At 40.7% G+C, this 27,903-nt stretch overlaps 1 protein-coding gene across 1 annotated transcript in view; it reads right to left on the bottom strand.

Moving 5' to 3' along the window:
* Window positions 1–56: 56 nt before the first annotated feature.
* grin2ab (glutamate receptor, ionotropic, N-methyl D-aspartate 2A, b) overlaps window positions 57–27,903 on the bottom strand; it is a 112,000-nt gene continuing 84,153 nt past the window's right edge. The window contains exons 11-20 of the mRNA XM_061055310.1: window positions 19,529–19,697; window positions 17,423–17,576; window positions 15,892–16,017; window positions 13,833–14,062; window positions 13,045–13,205; window positions 10,135–10,322; window positions 9,087–9,325; window positions 6,031–6,214; window positions 4,867–5,671; window positions 57–4,771 (exon numbers count right to left, since the gene is read on the bottom strand). Coding sequence (XP_060911293.1) covers window positions 3,775–4,771; window positions 4,867–5,671; window positions 6,031–6,214; window positions 9,087–9,325; window positions 10,135–10,322; window positions 13,045–13,205; window positions 13,833–14,062; window positions 15,892–16,017; window positions 17,423–17,576; window positions 19,529–19,697 — 3,253 coding nt within the window. The 3' untranslated portion in view covers window positions 57–3,774. The remainder of the gene's footprint in view (window positions 4,772–4,866; window positions 5,672–6,030; window positions 6,215–9,086; window positions 9,326–10,134; window positions 10,323–13,044; window positions 13,206–13,832; window positions 14,063–15,891; window positions 16,018–17,422; window positions 17,577–19,528; window positions 19,698–27,903) is intronic.

Here is a 27,903-nt window from a genome sequence, read left to right as displayed (position 1 = left end):
AACATACAGATAGACAGACTGATAAAGAGACAGCTAGATAAATCAACAAGACCAAGACAAGTAGAAAAATGTAACCTTTACTTATTTACAGATTGTACAGAGGTACTGAGTGACAAGGTAGTATTTACAACACAACTAGTAGCTTAGAAACCCCTGAACTTATACACAAGTGAGATACACAGCAGGAGACCCACAGGACTACACACCAACCAACGCACTCCCTCCGCCCAGAACTGTGTATAACATGTGCACACCTGGGCCACACTCCCAACTGTGCTGAGACCTGGAACGTTTCGCACATGATCCTCGACAGTGCCCGTCATTGTACAGGAGCCGGTTGGGGGCCATTTTGATGACATCACAGGCTGGGTGTCAAGGTTGTTGTTTTTTTTTTCAAGATCCCAGGCTCGTGTCACTTACCAATTTGGCGGGGGAACGTTGATGCATGTAGCCCTGGAGGTCAACTCAGGGAGAACTCAGGTGTTGCAGCAAAATAGGTACCACCAGAAACACAAGCATGTCATGCAAGTAAAAAAAAAAAAAAAATCTGAGAAATCAAACAAAAGGTCGGTGTAAAAAATCTCTGTGATGGTGGACGCAACGAAACTCATTCTACACACTCTCGTAACCACGACAGTACTGACGCAACATGTGTGTCTGCATGAGCATGTGTGTGTGTGTGTGTGTGTGTGTGTGTGTGTGTGTGTTTGTGCATGTAACTGTATTTGTGTTTCATGAGTAAGAGCGGGGTCAAATGTTATGTGTAGGACGAAGGGAAGAGAGAACAGAAAAGTACACACACACACGCACAAAAATACAACACAAACAAGCTCTCGAAAGAGAAATCATCCTCTGTCTTACATAAATGCCTGCCTGGTGTAAATTACACACACACGCACACACACACACGCACACACACTCACACGCACACGCACACACACACACACACACACACACACGCACACACACACACACACACACACACACACACACACACACACACACACACACACACACACACACACTCGCTCTCAGAGGTGAAGCAGCACAGACTCGTAGTGGAGGAGAACAATGAGGGTGGGAGGGGGTTTGTTTTAACCACACATGCTGGACTCTCATTATTCATTGAATGTGCTCCAGCTAAGTGCTGCTAGTTAACTAGTTAGCCTACCGATATTGTTAACAAGTCTCTTTAACCAGCAGTGAGGACTGTACAGTGAGGTCCCAACCAATGACAGACCAGAGGGAGGGGGAAGGGAAATAAAATCACAGGAATCCAAAACATGCCAGTCTTTTTTTTTCTTAAAGAAGCAGAATAAAAAGCCACGCTGTTATTGAAATGAACTCAACACTTAATACCATTCAAATGAAACAAATGAAATCAGTTTCTAACTTTTAAAAACAAAGATTCTCTGTACAGAAGTATAATATTGCAACCTGATAATTGTGCATATAACTCACACACCAAACCAAAAGAGGGGCAGTGTTTTACCGTTCAAAGGTGCATCTCTTTTTTTGTTCAAACTGTCTTGCATTCTTTGCGGCCAATATATATAGATAAATGTCTGTGTGTGTGTGTGTGTGTGTGTGTGTGTGTGTGTGTGTGTGTGTGTGTTTGTCTGTGAGAGAGAGAATAGAGAGAAAGAGAATAGAGACAGACGCTCAGCTAATAGGATATCAAGTCCTTTTTCCATCAAAATCCTTGTGCTCAAAAATCAATGCCCTTACTCAGTGGATTATGGATTTCTAGCACACTCATACACATTGCCAGCTTGTCAAGTGTGTGCATGTGTGTGTTTGAGTGAGTGTTGCCTCAGTAATAACGAGTCACTTTGCAAACTCTCTGCTGTGCCATGTGACTATCCCTGTTGAAACATAGCACCATGTTCTCGCCAAAGAGAGAGCCACATAAGAAGCAGCTACTCTGACACTTGTCCAGGAGCTCTAATTTGAATGGAAAAATTTGCAAAAAGTGATGCACACAGCCTGTAAATTCACTACAGAAACCGTAAAACAGGCCTTTTGTTCCACATGGATAGCTATTGGAAAAAAGAACTGTATCCTACCAGAGAGCCGGTATTCAATTTGATGAGTTCTTACAACTACTGATATTAAGAACTTTCCAGAAGATTTGTTGAGTTTTAAAAAAACACCACGACTGAACTTCTATTCTTCTGATACTCGATCTACGCAATAGAAGGAAGCAGGGAAGGAGCAAAAAGGAAAAAGAAGCAATTAAGAGAATAAACAAAAGCTGATAAAGGAAGAGGGGAAAGGCTCTGGAAGGAGGGATGAATACAGTAAATGTTTTAGAAAAGAAGAGCAAAGATAAAGAGTTTCTTTTGTGTATACTGTATGATGCTTGTACCCATTATCTAACACTGTAAAACTTCTGACCTCACAATGGAAAATAACAGAACTGTGTGCCCTTAGCGGTGCCCTAAAACCCAATGTCAAAGAAAAAGAGAGAGAAAATAACATCTATCCAGCGAATAATCGAGAATGTTCATATTTTTTTAGTATAAAAGTGTTTTTGGTCAAACATCTGTGTTAGGTGGCAGGGTATAAAATCTACAAAGTGCACAAAGAAGAAGCTATCACATAGCTTCGACACACACACACACACACCCTATACTAATATCCTAGACTACTGCGTATGTGTGTGTGTGTGTATGAGCATATAAGTGTGTTTGTGTGTGTGCATATATGACCCTGTATAGGAGTTTAACTGTAACACAGGGCAGTAGGAAGCATGCATTATGACCTGAAGGCTAGCTAAGAGAGTAAGCAAGGAAGCTATACTGTAAGTCTTTAGATGTAGAAACACAAGAACACACACTCTCTTCCTGATACCGGCGGACACGTTTGGTCCACTTTTTTGGAATGTTCAATTATCTGACATCAACAATAACAAACAGTCACTAGTTTTATTAGTTCCCCCGAATAACAGACACAGCGTGCATGTGTGTGTTCCAGTGTTTGTACATCTGAGGGCAGAAGCTGAAACACTTTTTAAACCTGGGTCCAAACCAGCTGCCCGCCTCCAAGTCTGGATTATTACGAAGAGGAATCCATTCAAGTCAAAGATTACTCTAGTTTAGTTTACTACTCTTTAAGCCATGCTGGCAGTGCAGTTTGGAGGCTCAGACAACATACGGGTTGACTGCAGAAATCATAGTGCAACAGGAGAGTCCTGGAGAGGGGGCGCGTGTGTTTTAAGGTGAAATAAGTGTGTTTTGGTGTGTTATCTCAGAAACAAAGGGGTTTCCTCTGACTCCTTCGTCTCAAAGAGGGCTGGTGAAAGGGCAGAACAAGTCGGCTCGTCTTCCAAACACACTTTTTGTATCCCCCGGCTGATCTCACTGTCGGTGTGAAGCCTCGAGTACAGTGTCCCTCTAGTTTCAGTGGGAATTCAATCTGCCACGTCAGACGTATTGTCAGTTTGTGCCTCTTTGCCCACGGCTTGAGGTTAGAGCACACACTGACATGCACACACACTTTTCATCCTGGTTTGTGCCTCCAGGTGTCCCTGTGGCCCCGCCCTGCCCCACAGAGGCTGTGATAAAGAAACAATGATTTATTTACTTAACCTTTATGTCCAGAGCACATCTCCTCGTCTTTCACCTGTGTGTTTCTGTGTGTGTGTGTGTGTGTGTGTGTGTTTCTGCAGATGTGCTGAGAATCAGAGCTGCCTGGTCTCGACACACACAACTCTGTCTTGCATGCGTGTGTGTTAGTGTGTTTCAGTGAGAGAAAGTGTGTTCCGTGTGTCTCTCAGACGTCAGATTCGATGCTTGGCATGCGGCGGTAAAGTCGAGGCCGTGCGTTGCCGCCTGCGCTCGAGGCTCGCGGCGCCGTCACATAGCTCATTGGCTGAGAGGCAGCGGGTGAGACCATGTAGGCCACCACAGGGGGCTCCTGCTGAGGATAGAACACCTGTTGGTCGACATGACTGCCATGCTGGCTATTGAGATGGCTGCCATGGTTACCGAGGGTTAGTGAAAGGGGCATTCGCTGCTTATAGAGCTCGTGGGCAGAATTTCTCTGTGGCATGCATGTGACAGCCTGGGGGGCGGGGTCTCGTTGCGTTGTGCCAGGGGCTGACTGGAGAAAAGGGTTGTGCGAGGGCCGGTCCGGGAAGAGGCTCTTAGAGCGGCGAGGGAGAGGCAACGGGGTGTCCAGGCTGTGGTGATGAGAAGGTGATGGAGAGGGGGGGCTGCGGCTGCTGAAGGGACGATCAGAGCGCATGGTGAGAACGTTAGCATAAGCCCCCTCGTCCAGGGTCAGCTCCCGATCACGTTCCCTGTCGGGCAGACTCAAACCCCGAAGATGTGTGTGCAGCTGCCGCTCAGGAATGCCGTCTGGAAGCACATTCTCGTAGGAGTGCTGACGACTCAGTTGGAGGTGTGGGGCCGATGTGGGGGTGGGGAGCGGAGATGGGGACGAAGGGGAGGGCTCGAAGTGGCTCACCAGACCGTCTCCTTCACCCACCAGACCCAACTCGCTCTGGGGTAGGTAGTGTGTAAACATGTCCCCGCTGTGTGGGTGAGTGTGCGAGTGGGAGTAGTGTGAGTGTAGGTGGTCTTCACTGATGTCATACAGGTTTCCCAGGTGGGCGCAGGCATCGCAGCGGGCCTGAGGTGAGCGGACAGAGTAAAGACTGGAGTAACCGCTCAGCTTTGTCAGGCAGGAGCGACAGTGGCCAGGGCGAATCTGTGTCCCCTGTGCTGCACCAGGCGCTTCAAACGATCCTCCAGCCTTCTCCTTCACACTGAGAGGAAAGAAAAAAACACTGGTTAAACAAACAAAGTGCTCAAAGTGCACAAAACATGATCATGAAGTTATTTTTCCTGCTGATCACGATACCTGCTGTGGGTGTAGGTGCTGTATTTCTTGTCCTTCAGAGAGTGCAGGTCGGCCTCAGCGCTGTGACTGTGATGCAGCAGACTGGCACTCAGCTGCAGAATGGGTGTGTCGCCCTGGTGGGAGTGAGTGTGTGAGTATGTGCCATCAGTTGGAAACAGGTCAGGGGGGTAACTGAGGTCGTCACCACCTTGACTGTCTCGCTGGTAGGGGGGAGCCGACTGCAGACTGGCCTGGTCTGAGTCAATGGAGTAGATCTTTGATCCTCTGCCCCCACCTTCCCCTCCTCCTCCTCCCCCTCCTCCTCCTCCTCCTCCACCACCACCCCTCTTTCTCAGTTGATTGATTGGCTTGAACCCACCCCTCGCCCCCATGGAGTCAGAATCTTTGTGTGATGGTGGCCGGCTGGAGCACTCGGAGATGTCAGAGTGCGGCGGCTCTTCCGGCAGGTAGCGCTGGCTCTTCATCTGTGGAGGTCCGGGTCCAGATGAGGGGGCGGGGTTTGGACCTGGAGATGCAACAGAAGGCTGGGTCTTTAATGTCTCCACACTTTTCTTCCACAGGTTTCGAGGTTTAGAGGCCGTGAGCGCCGCCCCGGCGAGGCGGGTCTTTCCATTATCATTGGTGATTGACAGCTGGGGCTTGTTTGGGCTGGTCTGGTGAGGGGGCGCTTTTTGTTGCACAGGGAATGGCGCAGCATTGTTGAGGAGGTTTTTGTGCCGCCCGGCCAATGACATGAAACCTTGCGGACCAGCAGCGTTGCTATAGAGACCAGGACCCTTCGGGGGCAGACCATGGAGTGAGTTACCTAGGAGACAAGGAGAGATGAACCTCACACAGCAGATACAATAGATGGATGTTGGATGGATGCTCAGCAAAACACTTTATCCTCTGCCCTGGCATTCTGTGTGTGCCATCTAATGTGTTTCTAATCACAAGACGAGCTCAGTCGTGACAGTCAATCCCATTACAGTCTCAAGTCCATGACAAGGTGAAGGGAGTCACCTTTAGATCTGCATACAAACACTGAATCTAAAAGACAGGGTAACCTCTGTACATGTGAGCAAGCTTACCATTAATGCCTCATTTTCCTACTCTGTGAGGGCAAAATCTATGTATTTTGTTAAAAAAGTCATCCTAAATATGAGTGAAAAAGGGTGAAAGTACCTTTCCCTGTCATTACATCCATGATGCTGGGCTGCACCAGGACTGTGTTCCGTTTGGGAGACGACAAAGCCATTGACTTGGCAGACTTGAGCAGATGCAGCATGTTGGCTTGAGGACTGAAGTCCAGCTCAGGATTTTTTTTCTTCATATCTATGTGAACACCATGGATGCAACTCCATATACCCTGAGAGAGGGAATGAGCAAAGAAAGAAAAAGGAGAAGAGAAAATTAGAGGGGAGGCAGGGAGGACAGAGATAAGAGAGATAATGGAACAGTTTATTCTCAACCCAGGAACTTCACAAAATAAAAGTTCAACCATACACAGGACTAATTTCCTTGCACGGTTAATTAACGGAGACCTCTTCATCCTCTTTGTGTGCTACATTTACTGCAAACCTTCACCTCATTTTGTTTGGCAAAGAGGCAGCAAGAGATAATCACCACTTTTTTAGATGAACCGCTTTCAGAGGCGCCTGCAAAATTAAATTTAGGTGATGATGTCACTGGAGGGGGCCTCTGAGTGCATGGAGATGTTCTTCCTGCGGCAACTCAACCTCTAGTATTGCTGCAACAGTATGTGCACACAGAGAGACAGACACACACTCACAGACACACAATGTGCTCTTTTTGTAAAACACTTAATGTGTGAAATGCTGCTCGTCTGGAATAAAAGCCCTGCCTAACACAGAGACATGACATATGAATAATGGAAGAATGGTCCGTCTGGGTGTGCTCATTCCTGTGTTATGTGTATGTGTGTGTGTGTGTGCATCAGTGCGTGTGTGTGTGTGCGAGTGTCTACTGATGTGCATAGTGGTCAAGCCTGTCCCTTAGCACACCTTGGCTGCATATGTGTTACCATTTATAACTTTGTTAGACAGGCTTGTATATGAACGTGAGTGGGTGAGAGAGAGATACAGAGAGGGCTTTTGTGTGTGTGTTTGTGTGTATTTGTCTGCATCATCCTCTAAGCTAAGTGTGACTTCTTGTTTATAGTGTACTTACTGTACGTGCAGCAGTAGCTATAATAGTTTTGGGTTTTTCATTGGTTTCTATCTTTATTTTTATTTTGACTTTTTTTTTTCCACGTCAGTTTAGCTTTAATTAGTTTTTAATGCTGGTTTGTTATTTTAAGTTGAGTTTTTTAGTTTTAGTTTTTTAAAATATGGGATACTTGTCTGTGAAGAGACAGACAATATAAACATCATACAATTTCAGAAATTATATTCAAATAACCTTTACTTTAACATTAAGTTATCAGTTATATATTTGAGTACAAATAAAGAATTAAAATACCATTGTGTTAAGTCATGACTGATAAAATAGGCTTGGGTGGTCAGTAGCCTAACGTCTCTTGTCGCTTACTAATGCTAAAGGTTCAAGTAGAAATGATTATTGGAGATATGTTATTGAAAGGGTAAACACATGCTTTCCTTCGTATGTGCACACAAACTTCATGCCTCACCTTAACAAGTCAGCGTCCCAGGTTAGTTAGTTTTGTAAACACAGTTAATTATCTTTTTTTTGTTGAAAAGCCTTGTTTTTATTTTAGTTTCAGTTAATGAAAATTTGGGATTTTTACGTTTTAGTTTTTGTTAGGTAACAATCATAACATTGGTAAACACATCTCTTGTTTTATCATACACGCACACAAACACACAAAATCACACAACATAACAGGCAACAATCATTTTTGTACATGTTTCATACATATGATCTGCAAATCATAGAAAGAAACACATAATCAAATATTGAAATGTTCCCTAAACTGTTGAATGTGAGATGTGAGTTTCGACATTTACACAACTTTAAGTCCCTTCTACGTCGTCCTGTTTGCATTCAAGCACATCTGAGTAGACACTCACTGAGTGAAGATTAGGCAAATTAGACAGATGAAGGATTAAAAACGGACTGCTTTGCATAGGGATGCAATGTTTGCACTGATAAGACAGCAACAGAGGAATGGGTTTTTAGTTTACTGTGTGATGTGTTAATTGATTTTGTTTAACACCACAAATGCTTGGCAGCTGTCCTCCAAGTTGCAATAATGTGATGTTTTTTCTGTTGATTTTTCCTGCTTCAGTATGTAACCACATTCAAACCTTTTTGATATATATTTTTTACTCCTGCTGAGCTCTTGTTGTATTTTAAAGTCCATCATCATTAAAAAAAAAAGAAAAGAAAAATGTAACAGTATGATGAAAGCATCTGAACTGATGAACAATAAGGTTCAATAAACTGTGTGGCCAAGAATTGTAATGACTTTCTTGCTGTGTAAGCAGCTCAGGAGAACTGAGATTACGACCTGTTACTGCTGTATGTTGTAGAAAATAAAAGTAACTGAAACATATGAATTCATTAAACTGTTCAAGGTTGTGACGAGTTCACTTTCAAACAGGATTTTTTTCCCCCACACTTTCATATGAGTCAACAACTTGCAACGAAGAGGACATCACAATTATTACCAAGGACATTCAATTGTATGTCTTCAGTAAAAGGACACATGACAAAAGCCACTTGATTACAGTAAACCTTCATCAGAGTAAAAAAAATGTTTCCTAACTGCTGTAAATGATCCTGCATTGGTTTTCAGTGTTTCTAACATTTATCAAACCCCTTTGTAGGGATCCACTGATAATGTTAGCCCCTACCTTTGTTGTTGTAGTTGAGATTTGATCTTTGCCATCCACTCAAGTGAGACTTTAGGCAATAATAGTTAAACCTATTTTTCTTGGTGTCATCAGCCTTTTAGAGTAGCCTGCAAGTTTAGTTTACAGTTTAAACATCGATAACATTACAAGAAGTTCACATCCAGAGACCTCATATTGATATTGCAACAACCAGTGTTTCTGAATCGATGCTGTTGCACTCTTGAGGAGGTTGTTTGATCAGTAAGCAAACGTTCAGCAATACAAATTCTACAAGCAACGTCTGAAAGTAATAACTCAAATGCAGAGCGGGCAAAAACTACTACACAGCAACCAGAAGTGAACAAGGTTCCTGCTGTGGAAATGCAGGTTAAGCTTATAGGAAAAGAAACATTTCATCCTCCTCACCCTGCTGATAGTAAACAGCAGTCCTGGCCTTCCCGTGCAGACTCCGGTGAAGCAGTATCTCAGCCTCCAGTAGAAAAGGTGTTCAGAGATAAAGGTGAGGATGGCGAGGCCCATGGCTGTGGCCAGCATGTAGAAGACACCCGCCATGTTGTCCACATCCAGCTGACTTGACATCACTTCGTTTTTCTCGTTGTGGCAGATCCCAGTCAGCCACTGGGCCTCCAGCTCCTCCATTTCACCTGTTAGATATAAAAAAAGTGGAAAAGAGAAGGTTTAAGGTGTTCTGAGATAACCAAGAAAAAGAGGAAAAGCAGTGAGAGAGAAAAAGAGAGGAAGGAGATGGGTGATGGAGGGAATAAAAAGAGGTGGGTTGGGGAAAAAGTGAGTATCATTAGGAGGGAAGATGGAGAGGGAAGGAGGTGAGAGAGGTGAAGTGGTAAATAGATCGTAATGGAAAGGAGACAGGAGGTGGAGTGAAAAAGGGATTGTAGTGGGAGGAGGAGGAGGGGGGGAACTGATAGTGATGGAGTGATAAAGAAAGATGGAAGGAATTATTATCAGACTGAGAGTGCGTTTGTGTGTCACATGCGCATGCAGTCGTTTTGCCCTGAATATAAGGGCCGGTCTGAAACTGAGCGCTTTAGGGGTTTCAGCAGTTTGATTCCTGTCTGGCTCATTCTCTCTCTTCCATTCGCACCATCTCGCAGCTTATTTTACAGCGCAATCTGGAGGAGTAAACATAACGGACCGCGATGGGCACACACACATGCACACGCGCAAACACGCACGTGCACACACACACACACACACACAAAAAGCCACACGGAGTCACACGGAGTAATGATGATGAAATGGTGTGTTAAGACTAGCCCTTGATAGCTTTCTGACAGAGGGGAGGGGGGGGGAGTGTTGGGGGAGTGTTGAAAAGGAGGAAATCTGAGCAATGGCCCAGCTGTAAAGACACTTAAAGCCTGGAGCAACTTTGAAACTTTATTGCAGTGTTACCGAGTTAATGCAGAATGTGTGTTAGCGTGTGAGTTGCTCTCACCGTCTCCTATGATGCCCAGTATGGCCAGATCCACCAGGCGTTTCCAGTAGGATCCCTTCTGCAGTGCGATGCCGTAACCTGTGGTAGCGAAGATGTAACCACTGCCGATGGTGACCAGCTTACAGCCGTCGTCTCTGCCCGCCATGTAGTTCAGCACGGCAGCGTCGTAAATAAAAGCATCCAGTTTTCTGTGAGAGAACGACAAATTTGAGATTTGCTATCCAGACCGGGAATCACATGGTTTTCTCTCCTATCTATGTATATATTCAGTATACAAATAGATATGAATATATTGTATACATTTTTCTATTATTTCATGATATTACCAAAGCAGGCCACATTTAGTTAATATAATATGGGAAGACAACAACAACTTTTAAATAAACAACTTGCTATTCCTAATCATAACAAACCTGTGACAGCATATGATATTGGTATATTGGAATAGTTCAGCATTTTTGGAAGTGTACTCAGGCACTTGTTTGAATTTGTAAAATGAGTTGAATATAAAGCTACAGGTAATTCACTTGAGTCCCATCTTACATTGAATTTGCCACGCATCAAGAGACAATTGGAAGTCACTTCCCCAGGTCAAGAAATGTATCCACCCTGAAGTTCACATCATCCCAAAGAGTCCCGACATAAGTCCAAGTGGTAGCAAGGGATGGTAAATGGACTTGAGCTTGGATTTCACTTATCTCAAAGCGGTTTTGACAGGTCACACTTACCCATTCACACCACGATCACGGTGATCAGTAAAGTGTCCATCAGTATTAACTTATTAACTTATCCACTGACACGCTGCAGTGCTGACACAGCAGTGGCAGCAATTTGGGCATAAGTGACTTGCCCAAGGACCATTCCACATGTGACTGGCTGCAGGAGCTGGGGATCAAATCCCCGACCTTCTGGTTGAGAGATACCACTTAGCCACAGCTGCTCAGAGTTGTCAATGTTTCAAAGGGAATCTTTGTTAACCTGCAACCCTTCCTCTGTACGTCCATTGAGCTATGTAACGTAAGAAAAGCTTGCAGGTTTTACTGATGTTCTCTGTGTCTTAGTGGTTCAACTGCAAAGGCCATTTTTGTTTTGAGTCATCGTCATGGTAAATTTGAATCTTTCTGGCTTTAAAGAACTATAGGCTATTCAGTTTGGCTTTCTTGTCTCAGACTTCTCTTGTATGACAAACTTAATTCAAAACTGTGCTACCAACAGAAACAATAACTTCCAATATAAAGACTGCAGAGGATGTTATGAATCAGAAAAGATTGTATATTGTTAGCCAGAGTACAGAGCCAGAGGAAGGCAGCATAGTGAGGCAGAGGCAGTGGCAGTGGCAGCATCCAGGCAGGTATTTCAGAAGGTATTACCTGCAGTGCTCAACAAGCATGACAGCTTTTTCAGTCAGTGGTGCACCCACTGAGAAATGTATCGCTAATTGACTGTATTTACTTTTAGGGGTTGTAAATGGTGTGGCTAAAAAAAACCACGCAATGACAGAATAAACAGATACTTTTCTGTTTCATGGCTGCATGTGCCTTTTTAAATGTAAATCTTTAAAAGATAATACATTTCATGTAATGTTTACTGTAATGACTATGATGTATTTAGGGCATTTAGGACCAAAAAAAAGACTCAGTTTTGGCTACAAAGCTAATTACAATACATACTTTGTTGTGGCTGTAACATTTTTCCTCAGATCCTTGAACAAATGAGCTGGTTTACTCAGCCTGAACGTGGACTGTGGCTTAGCCATTTGAATTCTGATACAGTAAATATTCATGATGCACAAAAGAATGCTATTGTTCACACTGAGCTGTAATCTTTTACTCGCAGGTTTTGTCATTATTCTGACATGACAAGCTGAATTCAAAGTATGGGACAGTAATTTGTATCTGACGCTACAATCCCCTATGTGGGCATGATATGGCTGAGCTCAGCCAAAAAAACAAGGTTGATGTATGACTGTTAACCAGACACAATGAAAGAAGAGCTGATACCACAGGACTGCTGTACGGAGCTGCAAAGCCCCTATCATGACTAAATTATAGAGAAAATATATTTTTTATACGGCCCATTGAATAAACCCTCGTGCTAATAAAGACCCCTTGGGCTTCCATATTAGATATGTGAGTGTGAATATAAAAACACTTTGAATTAAACCATTCACCAAAGTGCATATGTTAAATCGGATCATTGAGCATCTGTTGTCCCAAAGATGTTAAGAGATATTCAGACTAATACTATAATTAATTTAAGGGCCACAGCATTTGAACTTGTTTTTAGATAATTTGTTTGTATTTATTTAGGAAATTACTGAAATGTTAACGAAACTCCAAACATTTTCTTCTACCTAAAAATATTTAGTAAAATAATTTAAATAAACAACGTTGATTTGGCTGAACACATCAACTATAGAGTTTTCATTTTGTATTAATTGGTTCAATTTGTGATGCAGTATCAATAAAATAATTGCAGGCCAAAGTAAAAAGTTAAATGTTATGTGGCGTAAAATACCCTAAAGATCAAAGCACACATAACTAATAAACAAATAAAACCACGGTAGTTGTCCTTCTATTAGTTTGTGTTTAGGAGCGAGAAATAGAGAGCAAACTCCAGAACAAATTACTCTGTCTCTGTTTGGGCAGCTCCTTCTTTCCAGCAGCAACAAGATGAAATAATAAGCACTTACAGGCAGAGTCTGCATTTTACTTTCAGGGACAGAAATACTGAAAGAAGAAACTGCTGCATTTTAGCATGAGCCAGTGCGAGCCCTCCATGTGGCCTGCAATATCTTTTTTGTGTTTGTTTTCACATGTTTGTTGATACATGCTGTCAGAAAACAGAATTATCCTCTCAGGTATAATTTGTCTCAACTTGAAGTTAGTTAGCTTGACAAGTTTACAGTACCCGGTCTTGAGGGTGACTAGCGCGTCCACGACGCCGGTCTGATGGTATTTGGTCATGTACTGATGCATATCTGGATAGTTCTTCCTGATGTTGCGCTCAGTGCTGCCGTTAGGAACGGTCCCGAAACGAAATGGAGGGGAATAGGAGTATGGACTCTGAAACTGTGGGAGAAAAAGAAGGAGAGCAGAAAAGAGATGGATTGTTAGAAGAGGGATCTGACAGGAGAAGGAAGAAACAATGAAAAACAAAAACAAAAATCCAAACCAAACCAAACCAACAAAGAGGTTAAAATACAAGGAACTGGACTGAGTGACAGCGAGACAGGACAAGGTAAGCGAAAAACAAGGGGAAGAAAGGCATTACGTGTAAGCAAGGAAAAGTGTGAGACGCACAGAGAGGAGGAGAGTGACAAGAAGAGACAGAGGAGAAAAGAGGAGGGATAGACAGTGGAGTGGACTCATCAGTCATCATCATTGTGTGTCCAGTGTAGCGTAAGAATGGCTGGGGTTCTGCTGACACTGTCACACACACACACACACACACACACACGTCTTTGATCTATGCAGACTGTGTGTTTGAGTGTGTGAGTGCCCCTGGGTCTGCTGTGCTGGCAGTGTTAGCATGGTGACAGCAACGGCCAGCGGGGTTGGACTGTTGAAGCCCAAGGGCCCTCTCCAGAGAGTCCTGTCTGGCCGCAGGGCCGCATCCATTACAAAAGCAGCCCTGACTGTGAATGAATTTTGTTTCTTCTGAGTGTATATCAGTGTGTCCATCTGCTGTAATCCCACCTTCTTGTCCGACAGTCCGGTAACTTGGTCCACAAACTCTTCCTGTATCATGAAGGCAGCCAGGTTGGCAGTGTAGGAGGCCAAGAAGATGACAGCAAAGAAGGCCCAGACTGATACGATGAACTTGCTGGTGGTGCCCTTTGGGTTCTGCACCGGCACAGAGTTGTTGAACACCAGACCCCACAGCAGCCATATGGCCTTACCGATGGTGAAAGAAGGACCGTGTGGGTCTGAAAGAAAGAGAGGCAGGGCAGCAGATGGAGAAAATTAAAATGCCGAGCACAGAAGAACCAAGAAACCCTAGAGCATATAAAGGAATGTGAAATTTTAAAGTCACATTTTCAGTTGATAAAACAAGGCTGATTAAGGGTTGGCTATGTGATAGTGTAATAATGGACACTACAATATATTTTTTTCTCCTTTTCTGGGAAAACGACTGGCTTACCGTTTGCCTATGTGCTGCCGAAAAATGTTGTCATTACAGAGATACTTATTCTTTCATATCAGACCTGCCACTGCAAAAACGTATTGATAACAAACATCCTCAAAAAGAAAAGCGCAGAAAAAAGCTTTAAGATGCATGACGAGGGCAACATATTTCCTTCAGGGGCAGACATTGTAAATAAACTTCAATGTGACGGTTTGTCAATCATTTTCTATTCACATTTTCATCAGTCATTGTGGACAATAGACATTTGCGGGGGCCACAAGCAATCAATACTTTTTTCAATCAATAATTGAAAATCAAAGGTTCTTCTGGCCAACTAAATTAACCTTTACATAATCAAGTCAAATACAGGCTGTTTGTCATTCTAATATCCTCATTATAATAAGTTAATTCCAGCAGGAGGGTAGTAATGCACATTGACTTAAACTCCAAATGGTAATCAATAAAAAAAAATCTTTAAATCAGTCATCGTAAAGGATTCCACCTCCTCATTCCTTACTCATTACCCCTTTCCAAACCCTAATGGGGTAATGTTTCATGTCATGCATGTCTTTTGTAAACTGCTACTGGATGCTTTGAATTTCCCTCGGGATTAATAAAGTATCTATCTATCTATCTATCTATCTATCTATCTATCTATCTATCTATCTATCTATGTATGTATGTATGTATGTATGTATGTATGTATGTATGTATGTATGTATCTATCTATCTATCTATCTATCTATCTATCTATCTATGTATCATCATGTTAATTTACATGTGTAATGTTTCTTCACATAATCATTACTATCATGTGTTCTATCACTCCTTGTCTTGTATCATGTAGTATTTTCTGTGTGGACGTTACCTGGAGCTTTCATAATCAGAGCCTGGTGCTGTGACTGAACTGCCAATACTACTGTCAATAATGCCATTACGTTATTTGATTGATTCTACCTCTGTTCATCCTTCTTTTAGGCACATTTTCTTTGAATTGAACCCTTATCCTCTTAATACTTATATAACACTTCATGTTTCTTGTTTTCTCTTATATTTGATGCTCTTTTGATTTTCTCCTTGTACTGTAATGTAACAGCAACCTGGCTCCAACATTATGAATGAATGACATTCATTTTTATCCTATCTTATCTTACACTATTATGGAAGATATCATTTCATTTCTTAGGGCTGAGTTAGGCTGTGGTATATGTGTGCTGAAATAAGCCAACATGCGGTTGCCTCTGGCTTTGTATTGTTGTACAGTCATGAGTCATGGAATGAACTTCTCATCTCAAGAAAGCAAAGAAGTTTATTTTTTAGAATAAGGTTCAGATCACAACACCTGGATTGGCCTTCAGCGCATCTGAATGGTTAATGTAATTTTCTTAGATCAAAACATTCAACTTACAGCCAGCAGTGCAGCACCAGGTTTATTTCGGATTATCTCTCCCATTTAAGTATTGGTGACTGTTACACTTGGACAGAATTGTTAGTGCTGAATTTTCTGAAATCAGAATACTAACAGGTCATTCTTTTGCTCCAGGGGGGAACCTAGATTTGTTTGCTTCTTGCTCTGTAGAGCAATGATTGGTGTTATATTCCAGATTTTCCAGATGGATGCCATCCTACCTTTGCCTTGGGCCAAGTTGCGGTTGAAGCCCAGTGGACTTACAAACTCAAAGAGGAAGACGGCGATGGCTGTGACGATGAGCAGCATCACAAACATCATCACCCAAACTGAAGCACTGAAGGGCTCTGAAAAGGACGGAGAAGAGAGAGAGAGAGAGGGGGTGAGTTTTCTTTTAAAGAAAATGAGCACATGAGAGAGACACAGACACTGAGGAGGAGCAGAAGATGCATGAAAAGTGAGGGATAGAAAGGAGGAGATGGACTCAATAAAAGACAAAAGAGACAAGGGGGAGTTAAAGGGAGGTAAAGATGATAGACACGGAGATGGGGGAGAGGGCAAGACAGACAGAGGAGGGAGGGAGGGGAGGAGTGGGAGAGTTAGTCACAGAGAGTTTGACGGAGCAAATTTCCATATTTCTCATTATTCCCTTGGATGAGAGAGGGAGACGGAGAGGCCTGGAGCGGGGGAGATAGAGGAGGAAAGGGGGGGGGGGGGAGAGAGAAAGACAGTAAGAGAGAGGGGAGGAGAGAGAAGAATCAAAACTCCTAGTGATCTGATGTGCCCTGTTTTGGGCAGGTGTGATTTTGAGTGTGTGATCATGTGTGTGTGAGAGAGTCCGCATGTGTTTGGTGTATATCAGGACAGAAGTTCAGAGAGCAGGATGAGTGCAAGAGACGCGAAACCTCGACAAATTGTATGTGTGTGTGTGAGGACTATATGTGTAAGTATATGACTGCCAGGGTTAGCCAACCCTGAGAGATTGTGCACTGAGGTGCCTCTAATATGAGTGCGAGAGATACTGAACCGTCACTGATACCCTGGCCCAGGCTAAACACACACACTCAGTCACACTCTCACACACATTAATACAATACACTTTTATATAAACACACACACAAAGAATTCACCCCTTAGCATACATACGGCCAAAGCACACTCGTTCTCCACACATCCTTGATTCAATACACAAACGTTCTAATATATTCCTGCTGTGTCACAGACACACACACTTTTTTTTATTCATCTTACACACACGCATTCTGACACATGGCTTGATACACAGGGACCAACACACGCATGGTCTAATACACACCCTCGCTCCCTGTCTCGCTCCAATGACAATACAATACATTAGGCGAGCATGGAGGAACGCTTCAGTTTCTAGTCATCTACACAACTGGAGGAGGAGGAGAAGAAGGAGGAGGAAGAGAGGAGGGTATCAAGAATGCTTTGTCTGTAGCTGAGTTTTCAAAAGACAGCTGGCACACTCCTCTTCCTCTGCTCTGCTAGAAATATTTATGTGCTTAGGGTGCTGAGGCCCAGATAAAGTCAGGGTACAAGTGGAAGTTGGCCAGCATATACTGTCTGAATAAAATATTCCATTTTAGGCAGGGTTTTGCCAGCATGTGAGCCCCTCCCTTTTTTCTTGTTTCTTCTAGTAGTCAGCTCACCGAGGGGATAGTTGGAGAAAAGAAGAGAGAGAAAAACAGAAGTGATTTTGATTTCGGGAGACATAACTGATAGATTTACCGAGGAAGGCAGACGGAGAGACGGTCCCATTGCTTCGTGACACCATGACGCTGATGCCAGTCTCCACAAAGGGCACGGAGAAGTCAATAGCCTCTGACCGCTCCTCATTGATGGTCAGGGAACCGACTGCCATCACCGCCTTCTTATACACCACCTGGTTGACAGAGAGAACAACAGTAGCAGTGAGCGCGTGACTAAAAAACCTGCACGGCCAGAGATAAAACAAGTTCTGTAAACATTTGGACAACTTCAGACAATTCTCCTTTGAATTGTTCCCTTCTTTTTACTGGTGATTTGAAATATCACAGTGACTGAGGATAGAAGCACAGAATGTCATCAATAGTTGGAGGGCATTTTCAGCCATATCACATAAAAGTAAAAATACAGCTGTCTTTTTCATAGCCAACATTTCTGTCTAAATGTCTCCTGGAAGACAGAGATTTTGCTCATACAGATGTCATTTTTAGTGAGCAAATTTCAGAATTTTATGTTTTCAGATCAAATTTTCTAAACCGAGGCCTCTAGCTTCCAGCTCCCAAAAAACATTACCGCCATCCATGGATCATATTGTCAGGTTCCGTTATCATCAGACGTTTGAGTTTCAGTGTTGACCTTTAATGATTTAACTGTGACAGCACTTAGCCTCCATTGAATCTGTGAATGAAAAAATCATTCCAGAAACACTAAAAATCTTCAGTCTTTAGTAGTCGTTTGCATCTTCAATGAGAAATGTTATCGACCACATAAAATGCATTTAGGTATATAATAAAAGGTTGTGACTTAATGATGGCAAATTATCTTTTTAGTGTTGCAGAAGTGATCGCATTTGAAAAACAAGAACCCTAACTACTTCAAAAAAAGACACACCCTTTATATATCAGAAAGCAATTACCGGTATATCATACAGTTTATTTTTTGTACGTCACAATGTGTGTTAAAAGATGCATGAATGGATATAAAGTCGCAGCTTCCAGTCCTGTGTCCTAATGTTCTGGTGGTGTTATGATACAGACCCTTTTTGTTTCAAATTGGAGAAAAGAATGAAGCCTTACAGGATAAGTCTGGCAATAATCCACCATATTCTTAAAGTCAACAAATCCCATGAAAAGACCAAAGCCTACAACAAACGGATTCTTCTATTTAGTCTTGTGTCTCTACCCAAAGCCGTTTATAGCTTATTCATCTGTGCAACAAACCTTCATTGTTGTACATAAAAGATTAAAAAACACAACAGTGAGACACTTCTCTAGTAGGAATAAATAAGCACAGGGCCGAGTGCCACAGACAGGACGGGGATATTTGATTGTTTTTGTACACAATAAAAGATAATAGAATAAAAACAGCATTAACTTTCATAAATGTGAATACTTTAATAATAATATTAATAATAATTGAAAGTAAATTCCTGTAGAATGTAAAAGAAGACAGATTACTTATACGTTGCAACCTGTGAAAAGATGCAACAGAATTCTATACTTAATATGGCATATTTATTTGTAAGACATTGTGTGGAAAGATGTAAACCAGATTTTAGTCTTTTAAGAGCCAACATGCCCACAGAGCTCTGGATTACGCATCACGAAGGCTAAAGAGCAGAAAGATGTGTTGAAATATGTCTGAGCAACGCTGTTTGATAGATTTGGTCTGTCATAGACTATAGCAAAGCAGCACACTACATTGAAAAGTGAAGCTGATACATCATATAGATCCAACCCTAAGAAGTGACTGCTGTATCAGCCCTGTACAATGAGTCATTCAACAGCTGGATGCTTTACAGCTGCAGGTGGGCAAATCCTTGAACAACGAGACAGCGCTTGGTTGCCTCGCCTCAACAGCCACTTCCTCCCTGTTTTCAGTGTTTGAACTTAGCTAAGCTAAATTGAGCTAAGACAAGCTAACTAAGCTAAGCTAAGCTTGGCTAGTTGAAAGACTTCATAAAAGTAAAAATTAAGATGGAGCCCCTCACTGTATTGATGTTTTGTTGTGCTTCATGTTTGTTAAGATAGGAAAAAAGCAAAAAAGCAAAAAAAAAAAAAAAAAAAGGGTTTCCTGTTAATTACATAGAAAGTCATAGAGACAAACTCTATAGGCAAAGCGATAACGTACCTCTCCAACCATGCCGTTCCATATATTGTTGATCTTCTTGCCATGTTTTCCATTTGTGACCAGGTAAAGGTCATAGGTGAACTTGACGTTCCGGGCAATCTTCTTCAGAATGTCGATGCAGAAGCCCTTGCAGCACTGCTTAATGTAGGAGCCTCCTGATGTGCTGTTACTGCAACACAGAGACACACAAACATATGTGCAAAATAATTAGGTCATACTTCTCCATATTAGAGGACATTTCCCGGTTTAAGAGGCGAGTGTGTGAAGTGTGAGTGTAACTGTACTGCTTGTTCCTGCTCACTCCACATCTGCCGGCTCGATCGCACAGTAAAACTAGAATCATGACAGTGCAGAGTAACCATAAATACAGCTGAAGGACAGAAAGAGCTTGTGCGGTGTGTGAATTTAACTATGTGTGTATGTGTGTGTGTGTGTTTCCCTTAGTGCCTGAAAACTCAGGGGTACTGAGCAGATGCTGCCGGGCTTTAAATAGAGCTGGGCTCTGCAGAACAACCAACCCACATGATTAAAATATCAGCTGTCCTTCCCCACGTCTCTCTCCACATTACTTTTTCGCTTTCCTTTTCTTCCCCCTCCTCTGTTTCTTTGATTCTGTCCATAAGGAGGTATCTCTCTTAATCTTGCAGCATACCTACACACATGCAGCACCACAGCCATGCAGAGACGATGCACAGAATAGAAAAGGATGTTTAAGTAAGCTTTCCTGACAGCCATCCCCAAGGACCTGGGAGCAGCGAACTAATCTGAATTGTCGGATCAAATGATTCTCATGATCTATTAAACCCTACCAGCATTTTCAAAAGTATTTTCATGAAAACTTTATTTCATTCCCATGTCACCCATCTTCTGATATAGCATGTATGGATTGGAACAGCAATTTCTGTGACCTTTTCACTTAACATTTCAGCTGACTACGATCCAAGAAAAAGTTTAAGAAAGAACTGAGAGAATTGCACACAGAAAACACAGGGAGCAACTGTCAAAGGACCAAACCGTCAAAGGATTAAAAGATCTTTTTACAGTTAACTGTATCTGCAGCATAATGTGTGTGTGTGTGTGTGTGTGTGTGTGTGTGTTTGATAATGTGTATGTGTGAGAGAGAAAGAGGGCATTGTATTTATACATACATATGTGAGAGTCAGTGTATGTACAGTAAGTGCCCCAGGTGTTTTAATGCACACGTACTGTATGCATTAGCTCTTCCCAGCTGAGCCCTCTCTGTGTCCTTATGTCACTATGTAAACACAAACACACAATCACACATAATTACACATACTCTCACACAGAAAAAAAACAGACTCTGGGAGATACACATACAGTACATCTGTTCAATGCATGTCTTACTTTTGTAACAACAAACACACAAATAAAAGATGGAAGTAGTGACTGAATAAACGCAGTGCTTATGGATAATTGGTTGTATGTTCAAGTGTATGAACACATGGGTGGATGGACATCTAAACAGAAAATGTAACGTCAACAAAGGCCAAGGAAGAAACAGGTCATCTGGGCCTGTGACCACTCACTCATGTACATTGAATCCTATGCAATTTATCTAAGGTTGGGAGAACAGTTGACGAGTTTAACTGGTAACACTTTACAACATGGCGTACAACAACATAAGTAGCTCCTAAAGAATGAGCCAGCAATGAATCAGAACCAACCTGATCAATTCATGATTTGTTCTAAATAATTCCTCAATTCAACAATGAATCAGGCATTTGGTGGCACAGCTAGTAATGACTCATGAAATTCTAATTACTTAATTATTAGTCACTCTATTCGTGCACCCCTTAGCTAAGGTGACACATCATACTGAGTAGATACAAAGGATTAAGTGCAGATATAAAATGTAACTTGAGGGGGCACATGAAGGCTCAGTAATGAGATATGGTCATTGTAAAGTAAACAGGAAAGATTTAGTAACTGTTTAAGTTGATAAAAAGCCTTTGGAGATTCAGCCTGAAAAAATTAAAAGTGCATGCATGATTACAGTTGATATTATCATTAGAGCCATATACTGTGATTAGAACCTCGTTGACGAGAAACAATGACTACTATTATCATCGATCATTAAAAAATGATAAGGGTCTCTCAACGATTCATCCATTATTATTTCTTACAGGGTACTGAACCCACATTAATTGTCAGGACTAAGGGTATTGTTATTGTTGATGATCTGTGAATGGTTTCTGCATTTTATAATAATAATAATAATAATAGTAATAATAATAATAATAATAATGTATAATAATGTCAAACATCTCAAATGTAAGGATATTCTGCTGTTCTTCGTCAATCATGCTTAAAAATGAGTGTTTTGGTCTTTAGTGTAGAACACAGCTGACACAAAGGGAAGTGGTTGATCGTGTTTGTTTGAAAAATAAATAAAAAAGCTAATAAATCTTCAAAAAGAGTAATTACATTTGCAATTCCGAAGTGGGTAGCCCAGCCAATCTTTTCCTAAACTAATTACAATCTGAAGGAGATTTAAATGTTTCCAATTGTCTGGCATAAAATTTGACATCCATTGAGAATAATACTGCCACTCATGATTGGAATATAAAAAAAAAAACCAAATATATAGTCTTATGTTGTGCATTTTAACTGTGTGGCCAAGTGATCAATCATAAGCACAATGGAGATAAAGTACTGAGCCAGTCACACATAAACCTGCAGTAATTATGATTCATGTTTACTTACTCTTTACTGGTTTTATACAGACAAGCTCAAATATGAGCTCAATGGGAGAACATACTTTGGAGTAAAAAGCTGCCGTGTATTGTGACAGAGCTTCTCAGTGAGGTGTCAATATACAGGAGATAATTGGAGAAAGCCCAAGATGCTTAAAGAACCTTAGGAAGGTTCTGAAGAAAAGTTTTTACTCTTACTCACTTTTTGAAGCTATATATATATATATATCTGAACTGTTTGCACACAAGGCCTTCAACACATTACAGCTACTATAAAATGCATTTAAAGCATTTTCAAAGTAAAACTTCCCTCATATTGTTTGACGTGTGGCTGAAGAAAGAATCTTTCAAAGTATTAGGCTGGGTTGATCATTCAAAGCAGACATTATATGGAAACACTGAGGTTAAATCTTAAAATATGCTTTATCAATTGACAGAAAGCAGAATTACAAGTGAGACTATACATTAAATGCATAAATTAACACAAAAATAGCTAATTTGTGGCTTAATAGATGTTTTATACATTTGACATTTTGTTTGGTTGTGATGTGAATTTCAATTACTTTGAAGTTTGAACTAATAAAATGTGTGTTAGAGGAAGATTCAAGGCATGCAGCCCATGCTGTTGCTGCAGCAGAGAAAGTGATATATATGCAGTCAGGTGGTGAGTGGTGAGGTGAGAAAACACTGCATATAGATAGAAATAATCCCATTTAATGAAGAAGATCAACAAAGTCAATGTGAATTTGGTAAACATTTTGATCTAATTCGCTGATACTGTTTTACAAGCAACTTAGTGTACTGATAACAGATAACAAAATATCTCTGTGATCCTGACGAGAGCATGCCAGAAAAAGACATGCTCAAATCAAGCATAGAAACATGTAAGTAAACAGTTCAAAGGGATGTTTTTCTAAAGCAAGTGCAGGGAGAGGATGAAAAATTGGGATATTCATTCAGCGGAAAGAGTCATTTTTTAAGAATGGGAAGTATAAAGTAATTCTGCTGTCCCACCTGGAGTGGGTAGGACATTTCACTATTGAGAAGCAGCAGACAGAAGAGTCAAGGCCAGGTGAAATGATGATGAAGCTGCCGCAGGGAGTGGAGAGCTTAGCGGCTGGTTGTAGTAAAGCATAGAGCACAGGCTGGTGAATACAGGTAGACTGTAGCCTGCAGATACAAGCATGTGACTCCCAGAGGAGCCTCTACTGCCAGGACCAGGAATTTAGAATTTGATGTGAACAGCCACTGGCAGCGAGTCAGGAGGAGGGACAGGGGGTTGGGGAGGGGTAAAAAAAAGAACTTGGGGAGGTTGATGACAGGGCAGATGAGAACATTCTGGATGTTTTGTAGCTGCTGAACAAAATAGTTTACAAGCCATGCCTGGTGAGAGTTGCTGTTGTTTGCTCCAGGTGATGCTCAGGCAGGGACTTATTCATTTACAGTATTTTACAAAAGGGACACTGAACATTGATGGACTTACAGTAACTGTGAATTTGCCAGTAAGATAAATGGTCATTCTTATTCCTGGTTTGGAATCCAAATAGCAGGGATTTTCCTAGCGACTAATTTCCCAGTCGGCTAAATGCAAATTTAAATTCAGATAAATCGATTAGTATAAAGGCAAGAAACCACTCAGCGAACAGTCAAAAGTAAGCACATTTAACACAGCTAAACAAATTCCAAAACCATATTGAATGCACCAAATTAAATAATTCATGAAGTTTGAACTCTATATGCAACTCTACATTTGATTTTGAACATTAATTACTACTGAATACTAGACGGATTCATAGCATTAAAATGTTTCTAAAGGAAATTCAAGTTATGCAATTTAAGGCTACAATAGTATTCTATCATCTGCAAATAACTTTTACTTTGGATTTATTGTTTAGTGTTTATTAGGGAGGTAATGATACCTAGCAATATAATTAAAGAACAATAAAAATATGGACTATTTAAATCGAGTCAACTAAAATATATATAGCGGGTGTTGTTCTGGGAACAGTGAGTAAACCTGTCCCAGAGGACCTGAGAGGTCTGGATGCCTCTTAAGGGACTACAAGATCTGAAAGGTATTTTGGTCCAAGACCATTTAGTGCCTTATAAACGAGGAGCAGGATTTTAAAATCTATCCTTTGACTCACAGGAAGTCAGTGTAGAGATCTGAGGGCGGGTGTTATGTGTTTTACCTTCTTGGTGTTAGAGTGGACTCTAACACCAGCGTTCTAGATGAGCTGCAGCTGTCTGATAGATTTTTTAGTCAGAACTGTGAAAACACAGTCACAATTATTGAGCCTTCTGAAAAAGAAATCCTTTGATTCTTGCTATATTTTTAGCTGGTAATAGGTTGATTTTGTCTCCGTCTCTATGTGGCTTTTAAAATTAAGATCCAAGTCCATAATTACAATAAGCTGTCTAGCTTGATTTGTAGATTTCAGTGACATGGAGTCAAGGTATGCACTTACTTTTAACCTTTCTTCTTTAGGGCCTGAGACAAGTATTGAAGTTTTTTCTTAATATAACTGTAAGAAATGTTGGCACAACCACTCATTGAGTCCTTCAATATACTTACTCAGTAAGTGTAAGGGACTGTAATCTTGCGATGACACTGAGATATAGAGTTGTGTGTAATTTTCATACGCATGGTAAGAGATGATATGGTATTGCAGAATCTGGGCAAGTTAGGTGTTAAAAAAGAATGGGCCCAAGAATTGATCCTTGGGGAACGCCAGATATTATTTTTCTACACTCAGATTCATAATTACCAAAAGGACAATTAAATGGTTCCTTTATGTTACTATTTTTTAAACCAATTCAGTACAGTACCAGAAAGTCCCGCCCACCATTCTAGTCTATGGAGCAGTATGTTGTGGTCAACTGAGTAGCACTGACATCAAGTATACTTAAAACTGTGACTTCTGATGCATCACTGCTCAGTTTAATGTAATTTAAGACGTGTGACATGTGACTGACCTGGTACCTGGCAGCGTGTCAAGGCTGCAGGTAGTTTGCTTTAAGTGGTTAACAGTCTCTGTTTGAGTAGCGTAATCTTGGAGGTGGAATTGTTCAAACTACCAAGTAATACTATTCTACCCAATATGAAATTAGAGACTGTATGTATTACTGTCAGGATTTTGTCAGGGAAAAAAGATGAAAAGTCATCACATAACTAAATGGATAAGACTTCCCGTGGGACTGATGCTGTTGGTTTTGTCAGTTTTTTTTTACAATATTGAATAAGGTGCGTGAATTATTCTTATTAGTATTCAGCAATTCCGTGGAAAAGCATGCAGAGCACGTTAAAGTTGTAGGTTATAGATGCAAAGTCTCTCTTTACGAATCTCGTAAAAAATGAGTCTTGATTTTTTTTTTTACGCCAACTGCTTGTCTACATGCTCTTTTCTGAACATAAATCAGAGGTGTACAGACATGACAGAAGCAGAATATTTTGAGGTTTAGAATATGTCTTATTTCAAAGAAGCAGTTTAAATTGAGGTCAACAGAAAGGGGACAAGACCTTAACTGGGTAACACTGGAGGCTCAAGACAAGAAGTGAAAGAGCCATAGACATTACTACATGTATTTTTGATTAAAGGATTGATGTTTGAGCTGATGTTTAAAAAGCTTGAGCAAGTTTTATGGACCGAACTTTTTAAAAACATGAATGATAACTTACAATAGGTCATAAAAAGTTGAGAACATTCAGTGTCTACTGAAAGCTTTCTATCCTTTAGTGCCAGAAACACAGGCTGTAACTCTTTAATCATGAAACTTTCTCTATTTGGGCTGTACATGTATTTGATGATGGATTTGTTTTAAAATTATTTTCTTTTAATTACAAGAAACTTTTTGTAAAAAATGTTTTATTAGTGTCACTTTTAGAAAATAAAAAAAAAGGCATTCAATTATTATTAGCTAGATGACCTCGTAATTAAAATGTATTACTTACATTCACACAGAAAAAAAGGAATAAGGAATCCTATTTGGAATTGTTATTGTCTAAGAATTTGAAGAATCATATAATTAATAAATTGACTTCAATCTCATGTCTTTATGAACATTTAAAAATCATCAAAAATTTTGATAAGTCCATTATGTCTTATGTATCTCGAGTGCATCCTGTATATAATTCTAAAAAAAACTAAAGCTTCATCTTTCATCGTCTCCCGTGTAACATTTTATTTATGACCATCATGAAAATAGATAAATGCAGCTGAGTAAAGTCTTAAAAAGTCAAGATTAAAAGTTAGACAGGAATATTTGGACCACACTCCATGGGTCACATAATCCAACGCAGCCAAGAAACAGGTAGAGAATGAAAAACCTTACCACTAATTTGTGAGGTCAATTAAAAGTACAGGAGTTGAAATATAAATGATCATTGTTATTTCAGTATCAGAATTGGTTAAATTAACCAAGTGATTGTCACATTCAAAGACTAAGATTGAAATGTTGACTGAGATTGCACGGCCTGCTCCGACCCCACGTTAGTGGCAATGAAGTGTGGACAACAGGAATGCAAGGAATACAAAGGAGAAATTGTTCCTGCATATTATCCCATATGATTTTTTTGCAAAGCATCTTGAGATAACAGTTATGAATTGGCGCAATACAAATAATGATTGATTGATTGATTGATTAATTATCTGGTAATATTTTAAATAATGTAAGTAATGGGGAAATAAATTAGATTAAAAATCAAATTAAAAGATACAAATATTAAGGACATGCAAGCAATACAAGAATACGGAACATTAAGATCATGGATGTTAATGCTTGACAGCAATATTTTACTACAATTACTGCAGAGGAAAACACTAGGCAGCAATTTTACTTAGCAATTGTAATACTTGCAACATGCAACACATTCACTACATAAATACAGCACACAAAATCACACTGTATTAAAGGAACATTGAACCAAGACCACATTTGGAAACAAGCAATTAAAGGAGTAGCAAAACAACACTGACAGACTGGCATTAGCAATCTGACAGCAACAGAGGGCAATTAATTATTAATACTGACAGAACTGATTATCTGGATGCCAGACAAGAACTACTTCTCTGTATGTGTTGAAGTCTGTGACAGAAGTTGGGATTGAGTTTTACTCCTGTACAATACCAACAGGGGCCATAAAATACTTGTAATGTGTGGGGAAATCAGTGATTAACATCTTGGCTTAAAGTTGTTCTGTATGAATCAGAAATAACTACACTGAATGAGATGTGAATACTTAAATGTGTATCTATTCTCCTGATAAAAAAAAGGACCTCTGGGGCTACACACGACATGTATGTTATGAACACTGAGTTCTAATAGGGAGCACAGAGTGTGTGAGTGTAGTATGAGCTTGTGTTTCAGTATGCCCATGTGAATATATTACATTGTCTGCCACATACATTTGGATTTCAGTCTGGAGGACAAACAGATGGTGAGTCATTATTATATAAAGTAAAAATGAGTGGGCCCAGTAGAGATCCTTGTAGAACAAAAGTGGACAAGCAAAGGGCAAGTGATTGACAATTATGTTCTTAGACAAACTGAGTTTGAAAGGTGTCAATTTATTTATCTTTTGTCTACTGGAAATCATAAAAGTAGATCTAATTGGGTGTTAAAAAAGTTGTGTGAGATCAAGGAACATCATATTTTATCCAA

This window comes from Labrus mixtus, chromosome 2, assembly GCF_963584025.1.
Source record: "Labrus mixtus chromosome 2, fLabMix1.1, whole genome shotgun sequence".
Classification (NCBI taxonomy): Eukaryota; Metazoa; Chordata; class Actinopteri; order Labriformes; family Labridae; genus Labrus; species Labrus mixtus.
Note: the sequence above shows the minus strand (reverse complement) of the source record. Positions and strands in the feature narration are given on the sequence as shown.